This window comes from Branchiostoma floridae, chromosome 9 (assembly GCF_000003815.2).
Source record: "Branchiostoma floridae strain S238N-H82 chromosome 9, Bfl_VNyyK, whole genome shotgun sequence".
NCBI lineage: Eukaryota > Metazoa > Chordata > Leptocardii > Amphioxiformes > Branchiostomatidae > Branchiostoma > Branchiostoma floridae.
This window is the reverse complement of record NC_049987.1, coordinates 4226709-4243887: the sequence shown is the minus strand read 5'-3', so window position 1 is coordinate 4243887 and position 17179 is coordinate 4226709. Positions and strand designations below refer to the sequence as shown.

Here is a 17179-nt window from a genome sequence, read left to right as displayed (position 1 = left end):
TCTGATATTGATGACACTTTTATTGATCGATTCATACATGCAAATAAAAAAGCTTAATAAGACAACTTACCCATAAAAGCTGCAACATTTCATAATGCATGTCAAAAATCTTCATGCTTGACAAATCAGGTACAGCAGTTAACAATGGTTAACTGAATAAGATTGTAGTACAGCATTTGTGCAGGGATGTCCCTGTAGCTCAATTGGTATCAGGCTCACAGGTGAGCATTCGGTACAAACTAGTTGCAATGGTAACTGGTATAATCCGGTTCAATCCTGGGTAGAGTTTTTTGGTTAGTTGGGGCTGCACCAATCTTTTAGAGGGGACATAAAATGGGGGTGCCTTAAGCATGTAAAAAGGGCTAGCACCCCTTAATGTAGAAATATACCCTGCTACTAAAATAGCAAGGCAACTTGCTGACCTATGTGTCACTTTGTCTACAAACAGGTATAGCTGCCAAGAAACCACTAAGGTATAGAATTTCATCTCAGAATTTGTTTTAGAATTGCGCTGAATGATGGAGCTGCTTGTCCATTGCTATTTTGTACATGGACTACGTTGTTCTGAATATGATATAAACAAATAGATTTTAAGAAACTCCAGACTTTAAATAAAAGAATCTGTACAAATTTGACATATACACATTGGCAAGACATCCTACTTTTCACCGTAGTATTTCACTATAGTGGGATAACAACACTAAGTATACTTTGCAATACTTTTTAGTTGTAACACGTAAAGTTTGCTGTGGTATGGACTACATTTTCACACGGACTGCACTCAGTACTGCTAGTAAATCTGGATTGTACATAAACACCAGTGCAGCACCAAAAACAACACTAGAGGGCACTATTAAGAGGTGCTTGCTGTCTACAGAATGTCCCTTTGCGGTATGTCATGTTCCAAATGCCCTTCTCGTTCCCCAGGGTTGCCTAAACATTCGCACAAACTTTATGACAAAATGCACAAATCACAATGCAAACATACAATGACGAAAAACATACTCTTTTAAGCTGGCCAACTGCTGAGCTGGGAAAAAGTAAAATGTATGTTTTCTTACTTACTTTGACTTGAAAGCAGTAAACAAGCGTATACCAGTATATAGACATATTCAATAGGTCGTTAGCAACTCTTTATTTCAGTTTGTCTGCCATTGCGCAGATCAACGTCACCTTCTTGAACATCCCACTTTGTTTTATGACTCAGGCAATGGTTGGCCGGTTTGTCGAGCTGTGTACGGTACACTATACCGATACAGTACCGGTACAATCAATTAGGTACAGGTCAAAAACACCGAAACCCTGGTGTATCGTACTGGACCTGTATTTAATAAGTGCAAGCCAGGCAGGATAACAGGATAGAGGATGGCTGCTTTGACACACAAAATTAACATGAAATCACCATAAAAAGTCTCTGAGCCCCAGTTAGGGAAAAAAGAACAATTTTGTAAGAGTCAAATACTGTAAATGTAAATGTTCGCAGTGGTTTTATGTTCGCGGTTATAAACTTAAAACCACCGCGAACATTTTTCCATGGTAGTAAGAGACTACAGTGCATGGTGCTACCATGAACTTAAAACCACCGCGAATATATAGTCCTTTTTCCTGCTTGAGCAAAATTAAATCCCTGCAAATGAAAATGCATTTACAGTAGTTCTCTGTACGATTTCCTTAGAATTTGTGCAAATGCTTAGACACCCCTTGTTCCCAGGACACTATTCAGGATCTCAGTCCCGGGATCAGCAGTCCCAGTACAGGTCGTCCCTCCTCAGGGAAGTCTGTAACGTCTGCATGTCCTTCAACATCCTCCTCTTCACCTCCACCTGCCCGGGGTTACGGACCACCCTGATGGGGGCCGCGCCGCCGCCTTTCGTTGTAACCGTGGTTACCACCTGCACCTCGCTGGCCTGCTCCGACAATGGGATGGCGACGGACTTCACGTCGGCGGATCGCGGCCTAGGCTTGTGTTTTTTTAGCTGGAGGACAATTGAAATTTAAAAGATAATCTTATTATACACAGATACAAAAAAACGTTTTTTCAAATGCCTGAACAAGTGTAATAAACTTTGTACCTAAACCTGCAAAATATACAATGTTTTGGCTGTTACATGAAATATAGTCATACATGTATTTCATCATTGTGGTAATTGTGCAATTATTGCGAAAACAATATTATATTGTTACATTATGTTACAATTTTGAGAACCATACATGTATATCCGTACGCAAAATAAAGCGCTTACCAACAAGCTTTCGATCAGTCCTCTGATTCTTATCAAGTTGAAATGACCCAAAGCCTACCGTCGCAGATGAACTTACATTCAAGTATATTGTTACATATTCCCCATGAGTACTTTTTAATGCATTATGTTTTGTATTATGCACTAGTATCATATCATAAACGAAAAGTGTTAATCCAGAAATAACTCTGTAGTTTTATAAAGCATCCTGTAAATATAATACGCTCACTGTGATTTGGTATTTCCTTTTTCTTTTTCAGTGCAAAATTCATGACATAATTGTTTGAAACACAAAGTTTCAAAACATGGCAAAACCCTTCTGGTGCAAAATCAAGTCCCTGCAGAAAAATAGCTGAGTTTTCCCCACCTGCATCTTGTGTTTCCTGAGTTTTGCGATTTGTTCCCCTTTGGCCTCCATCCTCTTGACCAGCTGCTCCAGTTCCCTCTCCAGATCCTCCCTCCCTAACGTGTCCTCCGCCTCTCGGATCTGCTGGGTCAGGTCCTGGTGCTCGCTGGGAGTTGTAACACACAATACAGGCAACATTAAGATCCTTGATGTAATATAGTGTCTAGTGACACATACATGTACATGTACGGCAGCAAGTTTCCTTGGCAGCTGTTTTTTTCTGTACAGTAAGGGATTACAAGCACTTCTCCTTTACTGTACTTGAGGCACTTGCTCGAACACCATTTCACATTGGTTTGGTTATTTTATCAACACGTTCTATGGGTCCACCTATCCCCTACATTTTACATGAGCCCTGCAGGAACTGGCTGGTGCAATGGCGTAATACTAATAGTGTCTTTTTTTCATCATGTTTGTTTGAATGTTCACTTTAAGCTCAGTGCACAATGGGGAGATAGTGCAGCCCCAGCTGAGATGCCCTTCCCAGGATTTCTCCCAGTTACCAGATCAGAACCAGTTAATTGCTAGGCTACATGTCAAGGTATTTGAGCTCAACTCCAACAAGAAGTAAACTTACAAGCTCATTTGGCCGAACTCATCCTGAAGTCCCTGCAACAAGTCCGACAACTCGCTCTCCGACGCGCTGGCCGTGGACGAGTCCCCTGACGACGGCAGCAGCCTCCGCGCTGTCTTCCGATTGGCCATCTGGTCATTGCACAGTGCGGGATTGTGACGTTTCATGAGGGCGATAACCCGCTGTACATTAGCACCTAATGAATGACTAGGGGTGGTGGACTGACAAACCAGCCGGAAAACAGCAAGTCAGAGAAGCAGAAATCACACAGCAGTTGTCAGGGGGGAGGGGGGTGGGTGGGGACAGACAAATAGCAATGATCAGTGGATGGTTTGGGTTGGGCTTCTTTTAATGCTGAAGGCATTAAGTTGTATCAGTAGTTTCACATCATTTCAATTGAACTAAGATTTTCAATCTTGTTAAGCAAGTGTAATTCAAGCATTTAAACAGTTGTAATTCAAGCATTTTAAAAGATTAAGTTGTCATTTGCTCATGCTGACATGCACAAACAAATAATGGCATCAAAACAAACTAGACATGCTAGAAAGAGACGAGTTTAAACCACACAAATTGCTTTCGTCATTGGGGGGGATTTTGCTCACAAACTTAATCTATACGTTTGTCATCACAAATGTCGGCAAATAATACCCTGTAGAAATTGTGTTCGACTTTCCCTGAACCAAGTCAATTACAACCTTCCTCCACTCGTGCCCATCCACTTAATATATGTATATTTCTTACAGGTTTGGGAAATGTCTTTCGAACGCGTTCCTTTGTTAATGGAGTGTGCCAACCCTTTGTGAGCAAAATCTTCTCTATCAGTATCACGATTAAGTCTGTGTGGTTCAAAATAGTCTATTGGGGGGAAAATTCCACACACATGGATCATCCTTTGCGCAAAAAACAACCATGGCTAGAGAAACTGGCGCTGTAATACAAGCACAATCAATAGCTACTATTATGCTGCAGTTATTCAATGAACTGCTAGAGGTCGCTTTTGATCCATGAATCTCACCACGCTACCATATACCATTTGCTGTCTATGTTGTTTGCAATAACTTAATGAGATGCTCACCTTTCCTGCTACAAATGGTATGTCCCCGAGGTTCAGTCTGTAGTGTGTGCCTGGCTGGGTCCGGGGTCTGCTGGAACACTGTTGTTTGGATGCTTTCTGTACAACACAGGACCAGTGATAAACTTAAGTCTCTTACAGTGGACTGATATTTGCAACTGTTGATTTGGAACTTAAGCCTAAGGGTTAGTGAGGATACAGAATTGTTCTGTTCTCTGATAAGCACATGCATGTCAGCACTGCAAAGTGATGCAAGATTTAGAATAACAACCATCAGCTCCTGCCACAAAACAGATTAGCACTTACTTGGATTAGAAGTAAAAGTCAATTTTGAAGATTTAGTCTATGAATATTGACAGTTGATACATCCACACATCTGACTATGTATTATAAGGGGTGGATTGGCTTTTGGACTGATAAGAAAATAAAGAGTGAGCAGGCAGGCACAAGTTTTGTGCCTTATGGTCCAACACAAGAAAATCACAAATTGAATGTAGACTAGGGTTTAGTAACTCACCTTTTTCTTCACTTTCTTCTTCTTGGGTTTGGGTGAAGATTGTGGAGAAGCAGCCTCTAACAATATTCTGTTAGTCTCAGCTTGTGTTTGCAGCTGGAACAGGCACAGGCACATGCTGGCATTACCTACTGCACACAACTCAGTCACATGCCAATGCGGTCACATGTCAACCAAAAAAAACTGAGCAAACACCAGCCAAATTTATGTTATAACCAGGGCTGTCTCCAGCTTAATTTTTTTTCTGTCCCTCTCATTGTTTTGGAGCCCATGTTGTTGATAGATATGTCATTTTAAGCTTACGAAAGTATATTTTCAACAGTTTCGTGTCATTTTGGGACAGATGGGGTAAAATTATTTTCGGTCCAAACTAGCAAATTTCCGTCTTGACTGGTCCTGAAGACAGTCCTGGTTATGATTAGGCCATACTAATTCAATATGGATGACATGCATGGGAATAAAAAAAAGTTGGACCAAGCAAAAGTTGTCTTAGGAAATCAAACTGGTCAGGAAGGTTTAACAAATCACTAAACACACTAATAATAGATTCTTCATTTTTTGCTCTTTCACATCTTCATGGAGTTGTGCTGACCTAAGAACTCACCTCGTTTGTTCGTTGTTGTACCAGCTTTCTCTGGTGCTGCTCCTCTTTTAATCTCTCCTGTAACTCCTTGATTTTATTCTGCAATAGGAGAAGAGCCATAAAGTAAGCAGTAAGGAGAAGAGCAATAAATATCTAGCCTGGGTACCATCCGCAGGGCTCGAAATACTGGGTGCATGTGCACCCAGGTGCACCGAAAATTAGAGCTGTGCACCCAATTATTTTCTGTGGATGCACCCAAATATTTTCTTACGTTTATGTATGTTAAGATATCAAAGTATACTAGTATACATCAGATTGTTGACATGATGAGATCTAAGTGTTAGAAAGATAATAAAAATGTCTGTCATGGTACTTGTTTAAGAATTTGATAGCTTGTAACTAAGTTTTATTAGTAGGTTATTACTTAAATTTGAGTGGTGCACCCAAACATTTTTTGGTGCACCCAATTCTTTAAGCTGGGTGCACCAGTGCACCTAATGCCAAAAATGAATTTCGAGCCCTGATCCGGAAAGTAGTTCACTCCGGCATTCATTATATACTATATATAGTCGCTGCCAGCTCTGACAAATATTATACACTATATACAGTAGCTTATCTGTGTTTCCGTCTGGAAACATGGACCATCTAAACGTCTGGAATCTTCCAAATTTTGGACGCAAGCGCTGATTGGTCCCTACATGAGCGAATTATGGAATGGGTTTGAATGAATTTGAATGAATTATGAACCGTTTGAACCGGTGTAACAAGCCCTCCGCCCGCTCATGGGAGGCCTGTTGTTATTGAACGCTCTAGAACCCATTCCTACATTTGCTCATTAACTGACATTACCACCAAACGGTTTGAATGCGCAAGTCTCCAGACAGATAGCAGAAGCGAACATAGGAGCGAACTACTATACGGATAATACCCAGGCTAATAAATATCCTCATGGCCACAAGATCGGTAGTATGACTGTCACAGGACCTCTAGATTCTTGGCCAAACAACCTGCAGTCACGCCACACGACCCCACAAATTTCCCCGATATCACAATTCTACAAACCTCAGCTAATGTCTGCATGGCTACCAACTTCTGCTGCTCTCTTTCCAGGTCGGCAAGTTTGTCTGCTTTGCCCAGAGCTTCTCGTCTATCAGAGTTAAACACAACAACATGTTAACATGAAGGTTCATCTTCAGGTTGGCAAATGACATGAATAATGAAGACCTAACATTTAGAGACTACATGTAACACTTACGTTTGTGAAGATTATACATCCAGGAATATAATGAAAAGATGAAAGTTGAATCTCTACTTCTGGATAAATCAAATTTACTTCAGACGTTTCAAACGACCTCCGTCGTTCTTCTTCAGTGAAATAAAAATAAAAGTTTACAACACTGAGGAATAAAGAATACTTCTTACGTTCTAAATAAAAAGGTAACGGCTAAGGTGTTCTAAAGTAAACATGGTAGGTAACTACAGAGGTGTTCTAAACAGTGTTCTAAATAAACAAAAAGGTAACTGACAAAGGTTCTTAGATACATTCTAGCAAAATAAGAAAGGCTAACAAGGGATATAATGATAATAAGTGTCTATATATCAATAAAACCATCATTTACTTTAAAACATCATTCCAAGCACTGGAAAGGTCAGTTCTCAGCCCCCCCTTTCGATTGAGAGATGGACGATAAATGCGCTCGTAAATGGCTTCCTTAACCCCCCTTAAATACAACTAATCCAACCTACACCAAACAATGTATATGTACTAGTACATGTTTGAAACTGGACTTGGAATCTCAAAATGAAAAGGATAAGGATAAGGAGGGTACAGAGAACTACTTACATATTGATGTGTATTCTTGAAGTTCTTTAGAAAGATAAATACTGTTAATAGAAGGTAAAAAATCCCAAACAGATACAGTTCAGATACAGAAGTCAGTAACATGCACCTGTGAGCTGGGGAGGAGTCTGGTACTGATGTTCTCTCATCTCTAATATAGAGGAAGGGAAGATGGGTTAACATACAACAGAAAGTAGTACAGTATGGAGGTGTAACAGTTCTTACTTAGCACAGATTTTACACTTGTAAGTTGTACAGTAGGGTCAGAGTCATTCTAATCAAACAGTCAAATGACATTGTTCTATGCAGATCAAAACATGAGTCCTAGAAATTTACACAGTGTTAGCAGCTCTTTCCACTATCATCTGTTCTGGTAGAATCAGAAGTTCTACCTCATCTCGATCCATATGATCTGTGGGTATTGGGTGATCATGCCGGCACCAGCAAATACTGTCCGAAAACACTTAGAAACCATCTTTCTCTTGCTAAACATTAAAAAATGTGTTGGCCTGTACATGTATGTCCACCAGATTGGACATTTGAAATCTAGGTGCTGATTGGCTTACACATGTACCAAAATGAAATAAGACATGCTCATTAATAGTTACACGTATAAAAGCAAGATGGATCAATGGTGCAATGGGAATCTAGAGGACCTTTTTTTATTGAGATTCATCTCTGGTTAATTATGGAAATTTATGTCAAATGGTGGGCAAATTTTATTAGTTTCAAAATGATACCGCCATTTTGAAAGAGATGGCATACATAAGTACAGGTTATACTTATAAATAGGGATTAACCATTTCAAACTAGGGGTTCTTACAGCCTCAAAATCTTTCTTTTATACCAAATCCTTATTTTTTTACCAAAGTCTGTACTGTCTCTGAATAATAATAAAAGATTTCACCTGCTCGTACATTTTCCCCAGAGATGGGACTCTACAACTTAGTAGTACAAGTATACTGCAGCTGAGGGCATTCAAAATGGACCCTTGGTGCATGCCTACATAATTTTCTTGGCCTTTGCTCTGCAGTACCCACCTTGTGTAGGTGTCCCTCTCCCTCTCCAGTGCGACCTGCCTCTCCATGGCCCTGTTCCTCTCAGTCTCAGCATTCTGCACCATCTTCCTCATGTAGTCCAGCTGTTTCTCCAGCAGGTTACATCGCTGCTCAGCTGCACCCAGCTGGCTCTCGATCTCTGCACAAACACATGCCATGTATTCACATGGGACTTCATCTGGGACCATCAGGACAGTGAAGATTTTTTTTAAACATTCTTTCCATGAGCAAAGAAAAACTCTTACCAACAAGTTTACGGTCAGTGCACTGACCCTTCTCAAATTGAATTGACCTGAAACATATACATGTATATATAGTCAGCACGCGCGGATTTAGGGGGAGGCGCGCAGGGCCTCCCCCTTCGGCCCGCAAAAAAAAAATCAAATGAAAACACAGTGCTACCGGAGGTCTACGCGGAGGACACAAACAAATCGATAACAACTTAACAAAACCGCTCTCACTTCAAAAGAGATTTATTAACTGGTATCCTTTAGTAAATTCGAACTTATATTTCGGTACGTTGCGTTCGACAGCGCACGTCCCCGAGTCACGTAAACTTACAGTAGAAAAAAAGCCCGGTGACGGAGCGCGGCACGCATCATCAATTTTTCAATCACAGGTAGGCCGCTGTAAGCCAAAAATCGACGCTCAAAGATATAGAAATAGCGTGGAATATTTTGTAAGAGCTCCAGAAAATCAGCGGAAGTTTATGATTTGTAATAAACTGATGATGATAATTTCTATCGTCCGCCATGGGCTAGAGAGGCGCGACCGGTCGAGCCCGCCGTGGGAAACTTTGATCGGCGTCGCGCGCCGGCACCCCCCTCCCCGCTACATTTTAAATAATAGTCGCATCGTGCCGACGTCTTTGTCATCATTTCTCCCCGATTACCGCTTGCCACTACGGAAGCAAAAAGATCCGAAATATATGCAAATTAAAATGCGTAAGATACTTTCAAAATAGTTTCCGGCAAGCCGCTCAGACCCCACAAACTTTTTATGCGTTTTATATATGGGCGCGGCGCGAGCGGCTTCGCGGCGCAAGTCACATCGGCAGCTAGGTACAAATAATTTTGCGATATTGTTTGGGTAGAGTGGCATCATTTATGAATATCAAGGATGAGCTAGCCTTTGTTTCATTTGTCCTTAGTCGTAGTTGCCAAAAAAATTCCCTAACATGAACTTGGCAGCCACAAAAAGGACGAAAAATCAGTGTTGGTTCGCTTCTCAAATTTGCTCAGAGATGGCTCTAAAATGCACCAGAGAGCCTCTAAATCTTAAAAATTTTCTGGGAGAGGCCCCCCATACCCCCCCCCCCAATGAGAGGGGGGCCCCCCTCTTGTGCTCTCCCCCCGCGCAGCTTACGCTGCGTGCCCGCAGACCCCCCTAAGCAAAGTTCTGGATCCGCCAGTGGTCAGGCCTTTTTCAGTTTTTGCTGATGGCACAACTCAATTCAGGATACACAACAAAGGCGTTGGAATAAACGGTCGGATACATGACATACCAGGGCTCGAAATACTGGGTGCATGTGCACCCAGGTGCACCCAAAATTGGAACTGTGCACCCAATTTTTTTCAGTGGGTGCACAGGGTGCACCCAAATATTTTCTTAGGTTTATGTATGGTAAGATATCAAGTATACTAGTATACATCATATTCTTGACATCTAAGTGTTAGAAAGATAAAAATGTCATGTTACTAATTTGTTTAAGAATTTGATAGCTTGTAACTAAGTTTTGTTATTAGTTTTTTTTGACATTCTACTGAAATTTAAGTGGTGCACCCAAACATTTTTTGGTGCACCCAATTTTTTAAGCTGGGTGCACCAGTGCACTTAATCCCAAAAATGAATTTCGAGCCCTGCATACTCACATAGGCTTTCGGATTATATCAACTGACAAGAACGGTCAGGAAACTGATCGAAATCTTGTTGGTGAGATTGCTTCTTTGTGTACGGATTAAACGGAAACTTGAAAATATTGACAGTGATACACATCACAGTCTCGTTTTGATTTTTAAACTTTATTTCCAAATTCAATGTGGCAAAATGGATGGAAAAAGCCAACATCGAGCTGGAAAGAGACTCACAAATTAAATTTGAAGGGGTCAGACAGTCAGAATAGCATGTGGGGAGAAAAGTTGAAATCCCATGCATTAACCCAAGCAGACAATGATTCTAAGCTGAAAAGGCAAGCAACAGCAGCGACTCATGATCACAGCACTTATTGTCATACAACTTATTATAACTTAAGTAGATTTTATCATGATTCTTGACTGAGCAAGAAGAGACACAACAGTATAAACCTACCTGAGTACCGGACCATATGAAGGCATAGGTTAGGTTTGCCAAACAAAAGAAAAGATCACATCAATCCAACATGCATGTACATGTATGTACCAACGTTCACTTGCACAAACAAGTAAAAATATGAAGAACAGTTCTTTCTGGTCTTCATTATATTTCTTTTGTAGAGTTTTAATGACAATTTTTGTAGGTTTTGTGTGTTTTTGTGTTCCATTCCTCTTTTCCTTTCCATGTACTTCCCAAGTGGTTCCCATTTAGTAATGTGACCCTAAAAGTCAAGAAGCAACTGTTCAAGATTGTATATTGTCTACTGAATGTGCAAGTGTGTTGGATATTTGTGCTAGACAGTACCAGGGATGATAGTGGCATGCGTGTCGGCATCACTTCCTGCATGCAGTGGAAGATAGGCTCTCCACAGCTCACTCTGTGTGTCTACAAATATACATGCAGCACAGGACAGAAGATAGGACAGTTAGCTACTACTACATCTACTACTACAACTACTGACTAACAACTACATATCACTGATGATACAGAAGACAGGACAAGCTTACTACTACTACTGCAGTGTTCTCACCAGGCCTTTTCAGCATAGCGGGCCGATACGCTGTGGGCTGGAAAAATGACGCTGTAAAAAGCCCGCTACGCTGTATTTTCACCCAGCGTAGCGGCAAAAAAATGGGGGAAAACTGGAAAAATACCGTAGTAAAAATGCGAAAGCACGTGCCAAGCACGCGCCTCCGCTGTTTCAGGAAGTTTCAGCTCGAAGGGAGGTGTTTTATAGCACCCCGCGTACCGCTATCTCGCAGCCCCCACCCAGGACCGCCCCTTGCGCGGCGTGCGTTCTGTACTGTAAACAGAGAACCGGCACAAAACTTGTAAAAAGTTTCGGTTCAAGTCCGGTTAAAATCGGAACGGCAAGAAACGCTTCTTGGACTTGCACAAAAATAGCACTTGTATACATTCCCTTTTATGTTGCAGTATACTTGTAAATCATCTAAAACCTTCCAAAGATCGAGAAATTTGCGTTGAGAAATGACGAAAACATCGTGCGTGCATGCAGGCAGCTAGCGGTAATGGCGGCGAAAACATCGTAAAATCTCGCAAAAAATTCTCGCGAGATCTGATGCGTCTCTGTGACGTCAGGGGAAGCTAGCGATCTCATTGGTTTAGGATAAACAACAGCAACGACCGCCATTTTTAGAGCAAATTTTACCGTATTTTACCCCGAAAATTTCTGCCGTTTTGGAGATTTTGCGGGCCCAAAACTCATATCAAAAGGAAGCAAAGGTATTCTTGTTGTTTTTACGTCCGACACCTCGTATGTGAACGCATTATTCGTCCGCCGATCGCGAACTTGAAAGTCGGCCGGGGATTCCCCGTGCCGAGCACATGTTTCTGCGTGTTTTGTTCTGTTTACGATGAAAAAAAATATGATGGAAACAGAGACTGTCAAAGTTGTTTATCTAGAAAAAGTTGGTGGCAAACCGGACAATATTTATGAGTACTGTTGAGCTGAGTAAAGTTTGTTGTTTATGAGTTTTTAGTTGTCTTTGATGCTTTGACTCAAAGTATCGTTATGTCAAACTGCTACAATTATCGTAGATATGCCCCTAAAAACTGATACAATAAGCCTTCTGAATAGCCTAAAATGCAAGAGCTTCCGGGGGGCTTCGCCCCCCTGGGGCCCCCCACCGGGGCTCTGCCCCTGGACCCCGCCGGGGGCCTTCGGCGGCCCCCGAACCCCTGCCCTGACGCTGTGAAAAAATCCTGGTGAGAACACTGACTACTACTACTACAAACTGTAGTACAACTAATGCTACGTATCTATAGTCTTAGATCATCACTACAGCATGTATTTACACTTTCTGGCTGTGGCATAGTACATCATGCATGTACTAGTAGGGAAGTGGTCATTTGAATTCTGAGTTGGAGAATTCTGACGAAGCCTGCAGTTGGACAGTCGTAAATATTATAATGCATCTAAATATTGTCTTGGAACAAGGTAGTACTACAAGGCAGTATACAAGCTAAGTTTTATCCGAAGTGACTAAGCATTCGCACAGATTTTAGAAAATCCTTTCGAGTTTGTTTACGACAGAGATTTGTACATTTCAGTAAGATTTTTATGTTTCCATATACATGTACTAGTGATTTGTGCGTTTTGATAACATTCCATACTTTTGGCATTATGCATTTTGATAAGATACATTCAATCAATGATTCTGCATAGATGTTTCTGTACTCTAGTATTTTGATAACATCCATAAGTCATGATAATAAAAAATTTCATATACAAACAGATTAATGATTTGTACATTTTGATGAGATTCATAATCATACGATTTTGCATGCGTTTTTCATAAAACTTGCGCAAATGCTTATCCACCCCTGATCATACTGAATTGCAGCTGTGTGTGTTTTATAGAAGCCAGCAACCACGAGGTGATCTTGTAAGGAATACGTGCATTACAGAAACAGGGTAGTAAGCCTAGGGAAGATGAGAGGTAAAAATAAGGTGGAAACCATTGAGTTTGCCATTCATGGCCTGGCACTTGGCCTCCCCCTGGGACAACTGGTCCATCATCTGCTGGAAGGAAGCTCTAGGTTTAGCTAGAGGGGAAAAAACAGAGACAAGACAGGAGCTTTAGAGAGGTGAACTGCTTGATGCTCAGAGAGTTTCAAACATACAGAATGTAAGGAACATGGACAATGAATGTGTGGAGTGAAAATGTGTTTGAAAACAGGAGAAAAGGGACTTTTGGACACGTTAAGAATTGATTTTGTTGAAGTTTTATCTACTCCCTATCAACTTCAGTTAGTTCTATGATAATTCTATGTCAAACCTGGGCTGCCAAAACATTTGATATAATTATAAATGTTCCAGACTGGGTGATAACTTGAGTTATCGCACATGGCTCTACAGTTAACATATGGGCTTCCAATGAATCATTGAAAATGCACTTTGAGTTGGAACTTGGAGTGTGTCGCAAGTGCCGCTGAAAAGTTGAATATCGACACTTTGGAACTGCTGTTGTTCAAATTTTTTACTCAAGAACACCAAATTTGTCAACTTCTGTTGCATTTTGCATTGAAATGTGTGTTTTCCCTGAGTGGGTATGACATGAATAGAATACAACATGGTGTATTCCCTTTAAACCCTCAGTTCCAGTCCTTTTGCGGGTCAAATCACCCAATCCTACCCGTGGTCAGGCTGGTAACTTGGGTGATACAAACTACACCATGTTGTAATTTGTATCCTATATTCCTTCCACATGCCAACATCAGAAATTTTGGCATTCCCAGAGGATGTCATCCATATATGGAATAAACACAGCCTAATACTGTAAATGCAGAAACTTTCGCGGTGGTTTAATGTTTGCAGTTTTCACGGTGGTCGCTTCACCGCGGACTTAAGTTAAAACCACCACGATAAGTTCCTTTTTCTCTCTACTGTGAAATTAAATCCCTGCGAACTTAAATGCATTTACAGTATTACGGACAGAGCATGTAACAAATAGGGGAACAGGAATTTACCTTGACTGTGTCTGGAGAGGGGGATGGTCGGTTCCCTGACCTCTAACCTCTCCTCTTCTTCCTCGGAATCCCTCTTCTGTAGAGCATTCTTGTACTGCTGTGTCTCTGACGCCAGCGAACGCAGGTTGTCCTCTGCAAGGGTCCGCTCTAGTTCCAGCTTCCTGATCTTGTCTTGCAGTCCTTTGAGTGCTGAAATCACAGCTTTGGGGAGAGAGAGTGGTATTTGTGAATGTCATAACTTCTGCATAGTCTGATATGAGGGTTAGACAATTTCATTGACCTAATTGTCCTGGTCAAGTTTAAGTGCTAATCATGGTCTACCATACTTGTAATTGGGCCAGTGTGATGTTTTCCATGGGTATTGTGCTACATGTGGGTAGATATTGGTCCAATACCCTCTAAAACACACCTAGTGGCTTTCCCAACTGATAAGCCTGAGAAGCTTTTCAAGTATTATCTTACATGTATTACATATATTGTGTTGCATGCTTTTTGTCATTTCCTAACAGTATAACTACTATAAGTAACATGAAGTATGAATTTATCTAGCAAGCAGGAAGCATCTTACAAATGTAGGTCCTTAATTTGGCTTAAACCTTTGGTCTTTATGTGGTTGAAACTATCAAAGACTTAGCCCTTGCAGCTTGCTGCAAGTAAAAATGCATAGTATTAATTTGTCATTTAAATTTGGGCCAGTGAAAAGTTGGTTCAGGTCTGTTGACTTGCACCTACAGGGCCAGTGAATTTCCCAAAACTTGTCCAACTTATCCCAGTTGAATTTTTCAACACTGCTCCCTGGACTTGGTCAGTTTAACTGTAAAACTGGATGTGAAGGTCATTAGAAACATAATCACCTCTGCTGTTACTCTCAGGAAAGGTTGACACAGGTTTGCTGGGTGATCGGGTGTACTCCGGGTAGTTGATGAAGGGTCTGGTAGGGGGATACTCCTGATATGATGCCAGGGAAGGGGACCTGTCGAACCCCGAGGCGCCCTCCGGCTGGTAGGTAGTCGGTCTGCCAGGAGAGCCATCGTATGGACTGGGCTGCACATGGGGAGAGGAAAATATGACTTTGTAAAAATTGTCAGATGAACCAATATGTACGCCGAACACTAGTAAAAACTAAGCAAAGTTACTGGTTATGATTTTTTTGGTAAACGGTTCAACGTTTCCGACAGAATCCGAAGGGTCGTGACTGAGGTAAAGTATGGAATAACCCGTGTTACATTTGTATATTTCATTTACATCATGACAACAACAGGAAACTCGGGTTCTTTGCAAAATAGAGCAAAAGATACATGACAAAATGATGACATACATATAAATGCTCATCACATCAACAAAATTATTTGTCAATTCAAACAAAAGAACCAGGCAGTCTCTTCATTCAGTTTGGTTCAAGAACAGCTGTTAGAATTTTTGACAGCGGCACATACGAGTTTGAATTGTTGAAATCAAACTATGGCGCCCTGAGCAGTACCGTTAAATATGGACCGGTCGGAACAACAATATAAACCATAAATACGGCCCGGCTGGGTATGATGTAAACTGGAATGTATCATACAACTCCCAAGGGCCATAACAAAGTTGACAACTTGACAGACCAAACTAATAGTAGCTTTGCTACTACAGTCTAGTACTACATGTAGTGTTACTAGTTGTTAAGAATTAGTACTAGTAAGCTATATAATTTTAGATTCAAGCCCTGAACTTGCCTGAAGAGAGGTAGCTGTGTTAGTAATAATTATGTTTTACTGACATTCTGCATTTAATGATTTATGCTCATTTTGTGCTGTGAACCAAAAATTTTTCCTACGCATGCACCTAACTTTTTAGGTTCCATGTGTGATGTATCATGTAGGTGCACCTGTCCACCCATTCCCAAAAATGAATTTTAAGCCCTGGTATTAGTGGTAATATATTCTCTCCCTTTCACATAGCATAGCAGCTGTTGTTTTACAGCAGCTGTTGCTGTCATCAGGACAGCATGACTAGCTGTCACAGGTGTCCCATATTTATGGAATGGATTCAATTCAATTCATCCAAGACTTTATTTCATCCAAGTGAAGAGAGACAATCAACTGTACTCAAATATGAACCATGTGTTACCAAGCACCAAGAGACTACGTCTAGCATACTAGTATTATTAGACATATCAATAATGAGGACAACAACAATTTTCATCCCAAGAACCAAGTATAGTCTCAACTCTCAAGAATAAAATATTACTAGTACTGCAACCTTGGTCTTCTAGTGTTGCTGACGAAGACCGTTTTTCAAGCTAACGTTGGATCACAACAAACTGCTTTGAAGAAATGTCATATGATCAGACATAAACAGTAAGACTGAAAAGGTTCAGTTAGCTACTAGTACTGCCAACAGCCTACTATAAAACTTTGACTTTATCATATATTTTGTCCATGCATATACATATACGATATCTCACCGATCTCTATAATATCTAACGTGTCTCAGGGTCTAAATCATAATTTACCTAGTCATCAATTGATGAGGTGATACTCAAAATCTATGTGCTCGGTGATGACTTTGGGGAGGGGGGCGGCTCTTTATGCCATCGCGTACCGTAAACAACAACCCAGACAAAATACACAAAACGCTTTACACTGAAATTCAACAATATTCTCGGTCTACATACCGATCCAAACCTGTCCGCCATTCCCTGGACTCCCAGCCGTCGCAAATATTGGTAAAAATTTACAAGAATTCCGCCCGTTTGTTTTTGACAGACACCCTTTCTGTTTTTGAAAGTTCAACAGCCGAACATCCGGGTTCCCGCCTAGAGCTGCTGTCCTCTGATTGGCCAGCTCGTAATCTTCAAGCAGATGTGTGGTTGGAATTGTTTTTACGTCTGTTTTGACACATTTTGTATATATTTCCCACTGCAATATTTCTTTCTCTTAACTATAATTAACACATAGATAAAGTTACCATTTAGAGAGATATAAGAAACTATGCAGAAAAAAATGAGTAAAACACAAAATTTATCCTACATCTGCTTGTAAATTGCATATCACCTCTGAACCCTTCACA

General features: G+C 40.9%; 1 protein-coding gene across 7 annotated transcripts; it reads right to left on the bottom strand.

Annotated features, from left to right (window-relative positions):
• Positions 1-16970, bottom strand: LOC118422976 (centrosomal protein of 57 kDa-like). 7 transcript variants are annotated; one of them, XM_035830865.1, is made up of 14 exons: positions 16785-16970; positions 14983-15172; positions 14129-14329; positions 13118-13204; positions 10943-11023; positions 8270-8426; positions 7339-7380; positions 6452-6536; positions 5411-5488; positions 4810-4902; positions 4296-4391; positions 3224-3441; positions 2608-2752; positions 1-1976 (listed from the first exon to the last, which is right to left on the bottom strand). In XM_035830865.1, exons 1-14 carry the CDS (start codon positions 16803-16805, stop codon positions 1740-1742), a joined length of 1731 nt encoding a protein of 576 aa, XP_035686758.1. In that variant the 5' UTR covers positions 16806-16970; the 3' UTR covers positions 1-1739. The 7 variants fall into 7 exon arrangements, with proteins under 7 accessions (XP_035686758.1, XP_035686762.1, XP_035686759.1 ...); XM_035830869.1 differs by having other exon boundaries at positions 3224-3351; XM_035830866.1 differs by lacking the exon at positions 7339-7380.
• Between the last annotated feature and the right edge of the window lie 209 nt (positions 16971-17179).

Excerpts from the sequence above, each read along its gene's own strand:
- LOC118422976 (XM_035830865.1), bottom strand. The coding sequence starts at position 16,805 with ATGGCGGACAGGTTTGGATCG. Across the intron at positions 5,489-6,451 it reads CCATGCAGACATTAGCTGAG|AATAAAATCAAGGAGTTACA; the intron begins GTTTGTAGAATT and ends CTCCTATTGCAG. Across the intron at positions 2,753-3,223 it reads GAGTTCGGCCAAATGAGCTT|CGAGCACCAGGACCTGACCC; the intron begins GTAAGTTTACTT and ends TACAACTCCCAG.